Source organism: Opisthocomus hoazin, chromosome 21 (genome assembly GCF_030867145.1).
Source record: "Opisthocomus hoazin isolate bOpiHoa1 chromosome 21, bOpiHoa1.hap1, whole genome shotgun sequence".
Taxonomy (NCBI): Eukaryota; Metazoa; Chordata; class Aves; order Opisthocomiformes; family Opisthocomidae; genus Opisthocomus; species Opisthocomus hoazin.
The window spans coordinates 2760441-2774771 of NC_134434.1; the positions used below are offsets into that span (position 1 = coordinate 2760441).

General features: G+C 64.2%; 1 protein-coding gene across 4 annotated transcripts in view; it reads right to left on the minus strand.

Annotated features, from left to right (window-relative positions):
- CASKIN2 (CASK interacting protein 2) overlaps positions 1 to 14331 on the minus strand; it is a 37554-nt gene that overhangs the window by 2579 nt on the left and 20644 nt on the right. The window contains exons 3-20 of one of the 4 annotated variants that reach the window (XM_075440876.1): positions 10993 to 11044; positions 8852 to 8949; positions 8098 to 8243; positions 7857 to 7952; positions 6877 to 7007; positions 6562 to 6670; positions 6313 to 6421; positions 5938 to 6023; positions 5739 to 5856; positions 5336 to 5518; positions 4765 to 4889; positions 4219 to 4300; positions 4014 to 4108; positions 3678 to 3788; positions 3461 to 3562; positions 3086 to 3224; positions 573 to 2744; positions 133 to 451 (exon numbers count right to left, since the gene is read on the minus strand). In XM_075440876.1, the coding sequence (XP_075296991.1) occupies positions 133 to 451; positions 573 to 2744; positions 3086 to 3224; positions 3461 to 3562; positions 3678 to 3788; positions 4014 to 4108; positions 4219 to 4300; positions 4765 to 4889; positions 5336 to 5518; positions 5739 to 5856; positions 5938 to 6023; positions 6313 to 6421; positions 6562 to 6670; positions 6877 to 7007; positions 7857 to 7952; positions 8098 to 8243; positions 8852 to 8949; positions 10993 to 11044 (4273 nt within the window). Of the gene's footprint in view, positions 1 to 132; positions 452 to 572; positions 2745 to 3085; positions 3225 to 3460; positions 3563 to 3677; positions 3789 to 4013; positions 4109 to 4218; positions 4301 to 4764; positions 4890 to 5335; positions 5519 to 5738; positions 5857 to 5937; positions 6033 to 6312; positions 6422 to 6561; positions 6671 to 6876; positions 7008 to 7856; positions 7953 to 8097; positions 8244 to 8851; positions 8950 to 10992; positions 11045 to 14331 lie in introns of all 4 variants that reach the window. The other 3 variants (XM_075440875.1, XM_075440874.1, XM_075440877.1) reach the window with 3 other exon arrangements.

Sequence of the window (14331 nt, forward strand, 5' to 3'; positions counted from 1 at the left end):
GCAGCAGCCGGAGCTCAGCACGCAGCCGGACTCGAGCACGTGTGCCCTGCTGCGGCGGGGGGCACGTGCCTGTGCCCTCCCCGGCGCCTTCCCGATTCACCTTGAGGGCCCCTCGCCCCAGTGCCGCCTCACCTCTCCGCCGCCTCCGCCGTGACCTTCCTCTCGGCCGCCTGCAGCGCGGCAGCCAGCGTGGAGTTGGTCTGCTCCAGCCGCTGCCGGGCCAGGGCAGCCCCCGGGGCAGCTGCCAAAGGCTTCGCCAGCACCTTGCTGCCCGCCTCCAGCGTCAGCGAGCCGGGACCGGCCGGGGACCCGACCGCATCCGGCACCGCCTCGGCAGCCGACCAGGGAGCAACAGCGTGGCGGGAGGGCTGCAGGACCTGCTGGTAGATGGTCTTGGGCCCGGAGAAGACGAGCTTGGTGGACGCCACGGAGGTGTGCTTAGCGGGGACATCTGCAAAGGAAGGGGACTCATGACACGCAGTGGCACACGTCCCCCTCCCCTCCCGCACCAACCCGGGAGGGAGCCTCAAGCCCCGCCACCACCTCGGCATCACCCCCACAAGCCCACGTACCTGGAGCGGGCGTCCTCACCACGGCGGTGCCGAGCAGCTCCGTGGGGCTGGGGGCTTTGCTGGGGCTCGGTGCCTTCTTCATCCCCTTCTCCAGCGACAAGATGCTTTTCTCTATCTCCGCAATCCTGAACTCCACGCTGTCGTCGTCAAAGGCATCCCCGGTCAGCCCGGCCCGTGGCGCTGGTGCCGGCACCGCGGGGCCCGTGATGCTCACTGCCTGGGCCTGGGCATACTGGGGCGCGGGGCTGGCCCCCGCCTCCGCCTGCCCCGCCATGCTGAACGCCTTCAGCACCGCCTGCAGCGGCTCCCGCTCCCTGAAGCGGGGCCGGCGCTTGACCGTGTCCGACTCGGTGAGGTTGAACTCCAGCACAGGCGGCTCCTTGGCGGCAGCAGGCACCGCCGGCTCCTTCACAGCGGAGCAGGGGGGCTCCACGGGCTGGGAACCGGGCTCCGTGTCCGGCATGGCCACGTCGGTCTTGGGGTACCCAGTGGGCTTTGGCCGCTGTTTGATGGTTAAGTTGCCTTCTTCTGCAAAGGGGATGCACTCGCTCGAGCTGTTCTGGGAAGATGAGGAGGAGACCCCCGGCTTGGCCTCCTCCTCCGTGTCCGAGCAGGCATCCTCCCGCTCGCCCTGCGCGGCCACCTCCGTCACGGGAGCGCTGGGCTCGCTCAACGTCCGTCTCCGTGGCTTGCTGCTCTCAAAGGGGTCCCTGCCGGCGTCGGAAAGCGTGGCGCTGCCGGTGCCAGCGCCGTCGTAGGACTCACTGTCCGCATCCGCCCTGGGCAGACAGTCCTGAGCCATGTGCAGCGGTTTCGGGGCCAGGAGGGGCTTGGGCGGACTCACCCCTGGTGTCCCCTCCAGCGCGGCTGCCAGGCTCTTCACTGTCCTGCCATGGCCGGCGTCACCAGGGCTGGCACCCGCGTCGGCCACGTCCTGGGGGGCTGCGGGCTGCCGCTCGGGGTCGGGGGGCTGCTCGCTGTCTGCCTCGGCAGCGAGGGCGCTGGAGACGGAGCTGAGGCGCTTGGGAGGTGGCGGTGGAGGGCCCTTGCGCTTGGCCCGGATGGCGAAGGACTGGCTGCGGGTCACCTTGGCGTCCGTCTGCAGGCAGGCCCGCGGCATCTGGCTGCGGCCCGGCCGCCGCGTCAGGGTGGCATAGGAGCCCAGGGTGCTGCTGGGTGCCCCCTCCTCCTCCTCGTGCTCCCCGTCTGACAGCGCGTAGCGGTTCAGGCTGTGCGAACGCTTCTTGTGCTTGAAGCCTTCGCCCCCGTTGTGCGGCTCCCCGGCCTGCCAGGCGCCCGGGGCCGCCCCAGCTGTGGGCGGCATGGCGGGCGGCTCCGCGGGGCCGCACTGGCTGTGCAGGTAGGAGAAGGCTTTTTGGGCTGACGTCTGCAGGCTGCTCTTCTGTCCAGAGGAGGTGGAGGGATACGGGTGCGCCAGGGTCTTGGGCTGCTCCGCTCCCAGGAGGGAAGGGCCCGTTGGGGATTTCAAGGAGACATGCGGGTACATGAAGACGTACGGGGCCGTCGCCTTGCTGGGGGTCTGGGGAGGGGTACAGGGGGTGACCGCCGGTGTTCCGGCACCTTTCTGAGCCGCCGGCCGGGCGTACTGATCCGTGCCTTCGGGCAGGTTCCTCTCCTTGAGAGGGCTTCCCCCGCCGCCGTTGGCATAGCCGTTCAGCCCCTCGGGGGAGACGAGCTTCCCGTAGGGCTCGGGATTGGGCCGTCCCGGCAGGCTGGCCGGGCTCTCCTTGCTGCGGGGCGGCGCGCCGGACTGCCCGCTGCTGCTGCTGCTCTCCCCGCTGCCCAGGCTCTCCTGCGAGGGGCTGGAGAGGTGCCGGGACAGCACGTTGTCCTGCGAGTGCCCCGAGCCCCGCGACCGCACCCCGATGCTCTCCTGGCTCCGTGACATCCCCTGGCTGCTCTTGATGCCGAGCGTCTCGTGGCAGCTGTTGGACATGGCTGTCTGGAGCTCATAGCTGAGCTCGCTGTCCTGGAAGGTCGTCATTTTGGGGGTGTGCGGGGACTGGCACTCCCCGTTCTCCAGCGACTCGATGGTGACGATGTCCAGGGCACCGGGGACTTTGCGTCTTGCCAGAGTTGCTTCTGTTTGGTTAAGGCTTTTGCGGAGGTCTCTCAGCTTCTTGACGGCCAACATGATCTTCTTCTGGTGGCCTGCAGGAAGGTTGCAACAGGAGAGGGGCGTTAGGTCGGCTGCAGACCCCGAAGGCCTTTGTTTCCTGACCAAGAAGAATCATGGTCACGTCACCAACTGGGGCAAAAGCCCCCAGGTTATCCAAACCCTGCCTGTGGGAGGAGACAAACTATGGCCAGCATCCACCTGGCTCAGCCTGGCTCCAGCCTGCCAAGGGGAGTCCTGAGGGACAGCCATGAACTGCCCTTTCTGGGTGCTCCGGACATGCCTGCACCTCCCAGCCTGAGGGAGAACGGGGTGTGGGACCTGGGTGGGAAATGCGGCTGCCCTGGGCCACCCCAGCACGGTGGCAGGGACTCACCCAACTTGTTGATGCCTATCTCTTGCAGATCTTCCCACGTCAGGTCCGTCACGATGGTGATGGAGTCATAGCCGTTGTTCAGCAGCTTTTTGTGGTACTGGGGCAACCCGATGGCACTGAGCCAGTCCATGAGGTCAGCCTGCGCAGAGCACGGAGACGCTACCGTGAGCACCGAGGCACGGACAGCACCTTCATCCATCCCCTCCCTGCCCCTGGCCAGGAGGCTGCATTTCTGGGGTCTCTCTGACTGCATTAACGCAGCCGTTGCAGCATGTGTTTACTTACAGACCCCGCTCCTGTCCTGTCCTGGGGTAAGGCAGTTCTGAGAAAAGACCTGGCAAAAAGAAGACCAAAGCCGCAGCGCCAGGGACTCACCGGGATGTAGCTGGGCAGCCACTCGGCGATGCTGAGCTGCCCGATCTCGGTGGAGATCTTCTTCCTGTGGCCCGGCTTGGTCACGCCGATGGCTGTCAGATCCTAACGCGAGCAGAGCGGGGCTGTGGTCAGCAGTGGCATGGGGCGCGTGGGGCAGTGGGTACCCGCTGCCGGCAGCTCGGGAGGGTGCTGGCTGGTGCAGAAGGACCTGCCTTACCTCTGGGGTCATGCGGCTGATGGTGGGGACATCGTAGCCAGCGTTGAGGAAGTTGGAGGTGTACGACTCCAGCTGGAACTCGCTCAGCCAATTGTAAATGGCTTCTGCATCCTGGGGAGAGGATGGGGCAAAGAGCAGCCTGTGACGGTGGCTGCAGGGGCTGGAAGGACCTGGCTGCTCCAGGCAAGACGATAGAACCTCCTTGGGCAAGACCCACCTGTCCCCAGTGTCCTCAAGACCCAGTCCCCTGTGTCCCCAGTGCAACAAGAGCTGGGCTGAGAGCCCCAGATGTGGCCCTCGCACCCAGCACGTCAGGTCCCCAGCTGGCCCAGTTACCTTCCCCTCGAGGAGCTGCTCAGGCCGCAAGAACTGGTGGGAGAAGACCCTGTCTCCAGGGGGGCAGCTGCCCGGGGTCTGGTGGCTCTGTGGCCCTGACAGAGGAGAGAGGAGAACCGTCACGGGGGCACCTGGGCAGCGAGCAGCCCCCAAGGCCGGGGGCACAGCCGTCCCCAAGGCCCCATGGAGCTGGGCCATCCCTCACCTGCCGTGGAGGTCACCTGCCCGTTGCGAGGCTCCAGTCCCAAGAGGTGCTGCTGGAGGTCATCGCCGGCGGAGGGCAGCGGCTGGGGGAGAGGAGGGGGTGAGCGGAGGAGGGACCCCCACCTGGAGACAAGCCCTGTCGCACCCCCAGGAGCGGAGCAGGGGTCCCCACACTGGGCTGCCAGGCACAGCTTCACCCAGTGAAGGGCTGGTCCCCAGTAAGAGAACTAGGCAGGATTTGGCCCAGGGCCCTTTTTCTCCTCTCAGGTGACACAGGACATGGTGGAGATGCTGTGTGGTACCAACCACAGCCTCCAGCTCCACTCAAAAAGGCCATCTGTGCTATAGGGGGCAACTGGGGACCCTCCAGGAGCATCTCCCTGCCGAGGCCTGGCAGCAAATAGGTGTTTGGTGGAGGATGCTCAGCTCCTGCAGCCCCTCCTTTGCCAGGAGGTGCAGAGGGTGACAGGGAAGGTGCTGGGGCTCCATTGCCAGCCCGAGGCAGGCCCGGGGGAGCAGCACAGGGGCAGCAGGGGCTGGTGCCTACCCTGGCGTTCTCAATGAGGATGCTGGTGCTCTGCCCGTTGGTGCCCTCGGTGCTCTGGCCGCTGCCGGCACTGCGGATGCTGCCGATGCTGCCCTCGCTGCCCACGCTGTTCCTATCTCCTGCTGCTTGGGGCAGGCGGGGAGGCTGTCAGCAGCGCCCCGGGATCGGGGCTGACACGGGCACAGAGGTCCCCGGCAGGGACCCACGTGCCAACACAGTGACACCAGTAACACCCAGCCTCCCACCAGATCCCTCCGGCCACAGACAACGCATCGCTCCCTCCCGGCATGCACGACACAGACAGGGTGACCTGGGCTGGCAAGGGACGCACGAAGGGGACATGGGGACATCCCTGGGGACATGGGGACGTCCCTGACCGAGGACACAAGGAGGGAAGGGGCTGCTCTACGGGCTCCTCTAAACTCCCTTTCCCTGCAGCTGCTCCCTCTCGTCTGGCTGTTTCCCCGCCGGGAGGTGGAAGGAGAGACTCCCACCACGTCCCCCTGCACGGGCAGGGCTGGGGACAGGGGAAGGTCCCCAACCCCTCTCCCTCCCCAGTTGCACCCCTGACCTGAGCTGTCAGGGCCTGGGGCCGTCCGGGTTAGGGTGAGGTGGCCATAGGGCGCTGGGACGCTCGGGGCTGCCTGGTGAGGACACTCGTCGGGGAGCTGCTGCAGCCCGCTCAGGGGGGCCGGGAGGGCCCCGGGGGGACCCTGGCGCTGGTGGGCGGGCGCCGCGCGGGGAACAACCATGCCTGCATTCAAAGACAAAACACGCGTGGTCAGAGCTCGTGCAGGAGGCAGCACGGGGGGGGATAGCTGAGCCTCAACCCCCAAATTCCCACCCCACCCGAGTCCTTCTCCGCCCCCCTAGCTAGCCAGGGCTGTGGGGATCTGTCCTGCAGGAGCTGCTGGGAAGGCCGGGATGGTTTCGCACATGGGACTGTCCCCTGCTTGCCCAGGACGGTCACTGACCTGTTCGCTTGCTGATGACTTCAGCAACAGAGGGGGGGAAGTACCCGACCCGATCGGTGCCTTTCTGAGTGTCGTGGATGTGCCCCTTCCATCGCCCGTCCGGATGCTGCTCCAGGACCTGCCGTGGGGATGAGAGAGACGGGGCTTGTACCTGGGGCCACGGCGGGGCAGGAGGGCAGGGAGAGGGGAGCAGCCTCACCGTGATGACATCTCCTGCCCGGACGTTGAGAGCAGTCGGGTCATGGAGGTTCCAAAAATCCTTCAAAGCTCGGACCTTCAGGATTCCTGATGCCTCTGAAGACAAGGGATGGAGGGAAGAAAGAAGGTGCCAGGGCGTAGGGTGAAACAGAGCAGTTTGGGAAGGTGGAGGGAGAAAACAAGAGCGAGGAGAGGGGAGAAGAGAACATTAATACTGCAGCAAGGAGGATGGGGGGATGCCTGATGGGACTGGGATGCTGCTGCTGGCAGCCAAGCTGGTTTAGGCTGTTCAGGGGGAACACTGGGAGCCCCAGGCAGGTCCCATGGGGAAGCAGCCCCTCAGGCAGCGCCCGGCCGCGCACCGGCCCCACCTCACCTCTCAGCAGCTGCTTGATGTCCTTGCTGGCGTGCGAGGTGGTGAACTGGTTCACGATGTCCAGCGCCGTCTGGTTGTAGGTGTTCCTGATGTTCACGTCGACGCCGCCCTGCCCGGGAGGGGACACGGTCAGGGAGACCTCGCAGCCGCTGCCGGACCCACGGGGGACAGAGGGACCGAGGGGAAGGGGGTGACAGCCGAACCCCAGCGGCTTGTCCCCCCGTGCTGCCCTGTCCCTGCCGCGCTCACCTCCAGCAGCAACCGCACCACCTCTGTCTTGCCGTAGAGCGCAGCCTCGTGCAGGGCTGTGCCCGTCTTCGTCTGCTTGTTGATCTCGATCCCGGCCTTCAGCAGCTGCCTGGTAGGACAGAGGGAGAGGCATGGACAGGAGGACACGGACACCAGGGCTTCATGAAGGGGAAGGGACAACTCCTTGCATCGCTGAGGCTTTGGGGACGAGGGACCAAAGCCCGCAGTGGGGAGATGGGTTGGGGAGGAAGCAGGACTGAGGCCACGATGGGTTTTTTCGGGATGGGGCAGTGTCCCGGGCTGGCGGGGCGTTACCTGATGATCTCCTTGTGCCCGTTCTTGGCTGCCAGGTGCAGCGGGGTGGTGTAGTTGGGGTCGGTGGCATCCTTGGACTGTCCCTCCAGGAGGGCGACGCACAGATGGCTGTTCAGCAGCAGCTGGGCCACCTGCACGGGCACAGGGGTGAGCAGCAGGGTGCCGGTACCCCACCTGCCACCCTCCCAGCGAGGGGCTCGCCCTCAGGGCTGGCCCTCTGCTCCCCAGTCCCACCGCTCTCCTCCATCCACAGCTCCAGGGCTCGGCCGGAGCCAGCCAGTGCTTGGTGGGGCCACAGCGATGAGGGGCCGTAAAAGTTCACAACAGCCAGAAATAGGCTTCCCATAATCGGGCTTTTCAGACCAAGCCCTAAAAAGCTCCAGTCTCTCCAAGCCCAGAGTGACTCTCGGCATCTCAGGGCAGCCCAGAGGCACAGAGGAGTTATTTTTACTGCCCTGTTTATAGCTGCAGACATTACAGATACTCCAAAAATGGAAATATGCCCCTGGTCCCCTTCCCGGTGGGGCACGGGACGGTCTGGCTGGCCACGCTCCAGCCCCGCGGTGCGGTACTGGCTGGGTCGGGGTCTCCCGGGGCACGGCGCAGCCCCGTCCCCACGCGCCGTGCCGGGGCCCTCGAGCAGCCGAGCAGGGCCGGGCGCTCAGGGCTCGCGGGGATTAGCCAGCTCAGCCTGTCTGTGCTTAAACGGGAGCAAAGCCGGCGTTGGCAGGGGAAGGCTGCGGGGAGCTGGGAGCGAGGACTCCTGGCTTCTCTCCCAGCCTGACGCTGCCCTGCCGCGAGGTCGCGAGCCAAACCGGCAGCTCCCAGCTCCAGGATCTGGCCCTGCCCAACCCCAGCGCTTGTGGCAGAGGAAGCGTGGTCGCAGCTGGACCCAGCACTTGGCTCCCAGAGGAGCCAGCCAGCTCCGAAGCCACCCCCGGAGAAGCGCCCGGTGCAGGGCAGAGCCCCGCAGCGCTCACCTTTAGTCGCCCGAACTCGCAGGCCAGGTCCAGGGGGGTTTTCTTCGCCTTGTTGATGAGGCAGGGGTTGGACTGGTGCTGGAGCAGCATTTCTGACTGCGAGGGACAAAGTGGCACAGGGGCTCAGCATCCTCTGCACCCCCGCCTCCCTCCCGCCCGGCACGACGGGGTTTGCCCCCCACCCACGCACCCCGAGAGAGACCCGGGGTGGGTGCGTGGGTGTCTCTGGGCTCCCACTTACCACCTCGTAGTGGCCGTACTGCGCCGAGAGGTGCAGCGGGATCTGCCCGTCCAGCGAGGCCATGTTGACGGAGGCGGCGGCGCGCAGCAGCACCCGCACCGGCTCCACGCGGCCCTGCCAGGCTGCGTAGTGCAGGGGACGCATCCCTGGGGGGGGGGACGGGGCTCAGCGGGGCTGGATGCAGCCCCCGGCCTTGCTCCGAGCCGGCTGCTGGAGGCACGGGGCCGTTCAGTTCGTCCAGTTTTGGGCTCCCCAGTTCAAGAAAGATGAGGAGCTACTGGAGAGAGTCCAGCGGAGGGCTATGAGGATGAGGAGGGGACTGAAACATCTCCCCTACGAGGAGAGGTTGAGGGAGCTGGGCTTGTTCAGCCTGAAGAAGAGAAGGCTGCGAGGGGACCTTATAAATGCTTATAAATATCTGAAGGTTGGGTGTCAGGAGGATGGGGCCAAGCTCTTTTCAGTGGTGCCCAGTGACAGGACAAGGGGCAACGGGCACAAACTGAGGCAGAGGAAGTTCCGTCTGAACATGAGGAAGAACTTCTTCCCTCTGAGGGTGACGGAGCCCTGGCACAGGCTGCCCAAGGAGGTTGTGGAGTCTCCTTCTCTGGAGATACTCCAGACCCGCCTGGACAAGGTCCTGTGCAGCCTGCTGTAGGTGACCCTGCTTCAGCAGGTGGGTTGGGCTGGGTGACCCACAGAGGTCCCTTCCAACCCCTACCATTCTGTGATTCTGTGGCAGGGAGTCACTCCTTACCGTTGCTGTCCTTGATGTCCACGGTGGCCTGCGCCTCCAGCAGCAGCGAGATGAGGTCCAGGCTGCCGCCCAACGCCGCGTGGTGCAGAGCCGAGAACCTGCGGCACAAGGCAGGGCTCAGCCCAGCCCCGGTCCCCGCCGTGCTGTCCCCACAGCCCCCGCCTGCACGGGGACGCAGGCTGAGGGCCGGGATGGTTACCGGCCGTTCATTGCTACATCCCTCCCGATCCCCCTCTCCCAGTGCCTCAGTTTCCCCATAACAAAGCAGAAATAAATCCCTCCATGCTGTCTGCGCCCCAGGGCTCAGCCAGGGATGCAGCGATGTGCACCCCTGAGACCCCAGCGAGAGGGGTCCCTCACCCCGCTGCCCTGCAGCCGGGACGGAGGGAGATGCCTTTCCCCTCTCCGCGGTGCAGCCAGGCAGCCCGGACCCGCAACGCTCACAGCATCCATCCAACGCAGCGGCCCTGCGGCCACCCCGGCCCTTCCGCCAGCCGCCCCCTCCCCGTGCCAGCAGGGACGCCGGGAGCCCACGGCACAGCGTGGGAGGCCGCCGGCAATGAAAGAGCCCTGTGTCTCGGGGCTGTGAAAGGGGCCTGTCCGCCCGCGCTCCCCCCGTGCTGTCACGTGAAGGGCCCCGGCCGAGCGAGGGGTTCCCCGTGCCGCGGGGGATTAGCCCGTGTGCCGCTCCAAGGGGCGTGGGGGACTCCGGACGGCATCGGCCCGGGGCTCCAATGGACTCGGCAACGTCCAGCCCCATGCCGGGGACAAAACCTGGCCAGCACAGCTCTCCTCCCGATCCACGGTCCCAGGGCACCCCCAAATCCCCGCACCAGGTCGCTGGGCATCACAGGAGTGACGCTGCTGCCTCCTTCAATACAGCCACTGTGTCCCTGAGCCCACGCCAAAACCTCTGCCTCAACATGGGGGGCACAAAATCCCCCCCCCAAGTCAACCCTGCGGGGCCAGCTCTGCCCTGGAGGCAGCTGCACAGGCCCACGCTCGCCCACCCCATCATCTCCAGGCCACGAGCACGGCGATGCCTCGCCGAGGTCACCGCCAGCGGCACGGCTCTCCTGGGAGGGTGCACGCTGCTGTCCCCGGACACAGGCCTCACCTCCCCGCCATCCCCTTCCCAACGTGCCGACTGCTCTGGCAGGACCCCGAACGCTGCACGTGGCCCTCCGAGGGGGAACGGACCCGCGACCCTCATTCCCACCAGCAGCCCTCCTGGAGCTGCCCGAGCACAAGCCCTGTGCCTTATCAGAATCAGATCATTGCTTCTGTTATTACATTTTTTTTCTATTAAGCTCCATCTGCGCAGCATTACGTTAAGACAGAGCCATCCTGCACATTTTCAACCCCCCGCTGGCCTGTTAGGACTCATCACGGACACCTCCTCCTACAGAGTCCTCAAAAAGAAAACATGTAGAAATTAGGTACAACAACAGTACATAAAACAATGCTAATAACTCACGGGTCAGAGTTAATTCAATAAGAATAACTTGCTTATTTATTTTATGGGCCTTTGTGGTTTCTTTAACTCTCAGTACCCAGCTTATTAAATGCTTGGATTTTGGAAGTGATGAGCTACACAAATATGCTGTGGTCACTTGGCAATCTCATCTCGTCTTTCTCCAACCCCCCCAAACGTAGGGATTTTGCTCCTGGCGTGTTACACACAGACACAAGCGCGTGCAGGCGCCGGGGCCAGCGGGGTGCTCCTCCGTGCTTCAACCAGCTCTCGGGACACGGGGCACCGGCCGGACACGCTGCGCTCCCTTCTCCCCCCCAGCCCCGCGGAGGCGGACGCAGAAGGGCTTTATGCAGGATTTTGCAGGATGGACTGAGAACAGCCCTCCACCCAGATCCGGGCAGGCACTGCGTTTGCCCCTGCAGGGCTTGCCCTGGCTTCAGGGTGCTGTTGTGTTCTCCGCAGCTACCCTCGAAAGCTTTGATACCCAGAGCTGCAGAACCGACTGGGTATCGGGGTGAGAAAGCCCACTCACACCAGCAGCAGCAGCACCCAGAACTGACTGGATATCAGGGAGAGCAAGCCCACCCACGCTGGCGGCAGCGGCACCCAGAACTGACTGGATATCAGGGAGCAGCACCCAGCACCCCGCCAGCGGAGCACTCACCCGTCCGCATCCTGGTAGTTCACGTTCAGGCGCTTGGCAGATCCCAGGAGCTCTGCAGAGAGAAGAGGGGAAGGTCAGGGCAGGAGGCAGAGCCCGCAGGGCCCCCGGGACCCCGCATGAACCCCATCCCACAGCCACACCGACCTCCCAGCGCGCAGAACAGCGCCTGGCCCATCCCGGCGGCCTCTCCTTTCCTCTCCTCTCCTCTCACTCCATGTTCACCTCCACGCACCCTCAACGCCTGACCCAGCTCCAGCTCAGACCCCTTCCACCCTCTGTCCCTCCTGCCCCATCTCTGCGTGCCCCCGGGACGGGTTGGACCCTGCAGCTCCTGGCACCCCGGCTCGGCAGGACGGCACTTTCCTCCCCTTTATAGGCAGCAACACCCCAAAACTGCTGAGTGGGGCTGTTTCGCCCCCCACTCGCTCCCTGTGCCCGCTGCTGCCGCCGAGGCCTGGCCCACAGACCACATAGTTGGCATTTTTATGGCTGGGGCAGACGCTGAAGCCTCTGGCTGTGAACGCGAGGATTGTGCCACCTCGGATCGCCCCGTCCCATCGCCCGTCCCTCGCTCCCCTTCGGGGACCACTGAGCAGCAGAGGATGCTCACCCCACCCTCGGCACAGCCTCCCGCACCCCCCCAGCTCCCCGCGCCGTCCCGCAAAATTAATTCGACCGAATTCCTTCCTCCCACACAGAGAGGACGTTTTATTCTGCACCGAAGGGCTGAGAGCGGATTAACAGCTCTGGAATTCATCCGCTAAGTCAAAAGGGAAAGAAAGGGGAAGGCATGCGGGGGGCCAGAAATGCCGCCGCTCCTCCTCTGCCTTTCCAGGCAGCCCCATCGCCAAGCCCGGGAGGACTGAAGGCTTTGAAAGGTTTCTCTGCTGCTTTCTATGGAAAACCAAAGTCCAAGAGCTGGGCTCCAAGCCCAGGGTGAAAGAGCTCCTCAAACCCCACTGAAACGTGGTAGGGTCCTGGGGAAGGAGCCCCCTCCCTCCCAGCCAGGCAGATCTCCAGGCTGCAGCCCCCTCTCCTCCTTTTTTGTCTTCTTCTCCTCCTCTTCCTCCATTCTCCTCTCTCTTCCTCCTCTCCCAAGGTCTCTGCCCACCTGACATGGCAGATCCCATACACAGCCACACTCTGCTGCGTGGCCCCTCTGCTGGAAAGGGAAGCTGAAGAGGGCACCAGCTCATTCATCATGCAAATGGATAATTAAAGGAAACCAAGGAACGGTGTGTTCATCACTGCAATTTACAGTGCTTTGCAAACAGCCTAATTAACACAGAATGGGCTTGGACTGGCTGCTGGTGAAGGACTCGTGACTCGTTGTCCCAGCTGAGGGGATCAGGATGGGATCACCCCAATTACCTCTTCCAGGGGCTGTTTGTCTTCAGAGCAGCAGCGAGCAGCTCCGCCAACCTGAAAGCCCTTCCTGAAGGAACCGGCTCCCAAAGCATCGCTCTGCCAAGCTCCCACTTCTCGCTTCCAGCCCCGTATTGCCCAAGAGCCCAGGATCTGGGGTCTCCATCAGGACAAGCCGCTTCCCTCAGCCCCATGAACCAGGAAAAAATAACATTTCACGCTTCTGATCCGAGTCACGGAGCGACCCCAATCACCGAGCCCCGCGGTGCCGCTTTCGCAGAGCCAGGATCGCGCTCGGGGCGTCCGGCAGAGCCAGGAACGGGGTCAGCTGCCGTGGGCAAAGGCCTCATCCTGCTGCTCCGAAAGTCTTAGGATGGATCCCGCAAGCAGTGGGGAGGAATGGCTGGGCAGCGTTTGCGGCTGGCGGATTTCCAAGGGATGCAATCGAGATAAAATTACAAGTAAGTGAAGGGATCCCCTAAGCCATAGGCAAGGCCGGCGAACCTGTCACCTCCCACTCCTCGGGTGACCCCCCAGGCCCTCTGCCTTTTAATCAGGGTTTATAAATAGGTGTTGTTAAAGGATGGGGAGGAACACCTGGGGAGGAACAACCTCATGCACCAGTACAGGCTTGGGGTGGACCTGCTGGAGAGCAGCTCTGCGGAGAGGGACCTGGGTGTCCTGGTGGACGACAGGGTGACCATGAGCCAGCAGTGTGCCCTGGCTGCCAAGAAAGCCAATGGGATCCTGGGGTGCATCAAGAGGAGTGTGGGCAGCAGGACGAGGGAGGTTCTCCTTCCCCTCTACACTGCCCTGGTGAGGCCTCATCTGGAGTACTGTGTCCAGTTCTGGGCTCCCCAGTTCAAGAAAGATGAGGAGCTACTGGAGAGAGTCCAGCGGAGGGCTACAAGGATGGTGAGGGGACTGGAGCATCTCCCCTACGAGGAGAGGCTGAGGGAGCTGGGCTTGTTCAGCCTGGAGAAGAGAAGGCTGAGAGGGGACCTTAGAAATGCCTACAAATATCTGAAGGGTGGGTGTCAGGAGGATGGGGCCAAGCTCTTTTCAGTGGTGCCCAGCGACAGGACAAGGGGCAATGGGCACAAACTGGAGCAGAGGAAGCTCCAGCTGAACACGAGGAAGAACTTCTTCCCTCTGAGGGTGACAGAGCCCTGGCCCAGGCTGCCCAGGGAGGTTGTGGAGTCTCCTTCTCTGGAGATATTCAAGACCCACCTGGACGCGGTGCTGTGCAGCCTGCTCTGGGTGACCCTGCTTCGGCACGGGGGTTGGACTGGGTGATCCCCAGAGGTCCCTTCCAACCCCTACTATTCTGTGATTCTGTGATATTCTGTGATGGTCTGTGCAGTAGCAACCAACGGCTGAGGCAGGTTTGCTCCCATCAGCTGCACCTGAAAATTGCCAAGGATTTTTGCTGCTGACAAAGGGTGGGAAGGAGGAGGAGGAGGAAGAGGAGGGGGGGTCCTTACCTATGGCAGGAGGGGCAAAGCCTGAGCCACACAAGCCGGGCAGCAGAGCCGAGCCGGGTGGGCAGAGGAGGGCTGGATGGAGATGCCCACTGAGCACAAGCACATCCGAAAGAAGCAGAAACATCCCACAGCCCCAGGGGCCTGTCCTGGAATTGAGCAATGCCCACTACTGAGGGAGAGCTCATCCCAAAATCCCACCACCAACCCCTTCCTACAAGGGGATCGGGCTGGCCGGTGGGGTCCAGTACGCAGGGCTGGGGTGCAGTGGGTGTCCGGGACACGGCGGGTGTCCCTGCCCGCTCCCCAGCCCCAGGAGGCAGCTGTCAGCATCTGCACGGCCAAACGCCCGTGTCTTCGCTCCTCTCCCCGAGCAACATTCCTCAAATTAGTTCCCTGCTCCGGCAGCCCGGCGAGGTCAGGATGCGGGGCAGGACCACAGGGACATGGCGTGGGTGGCTGGGAAAGCAGCAGGTCCCAGAAAGCGGAGTCG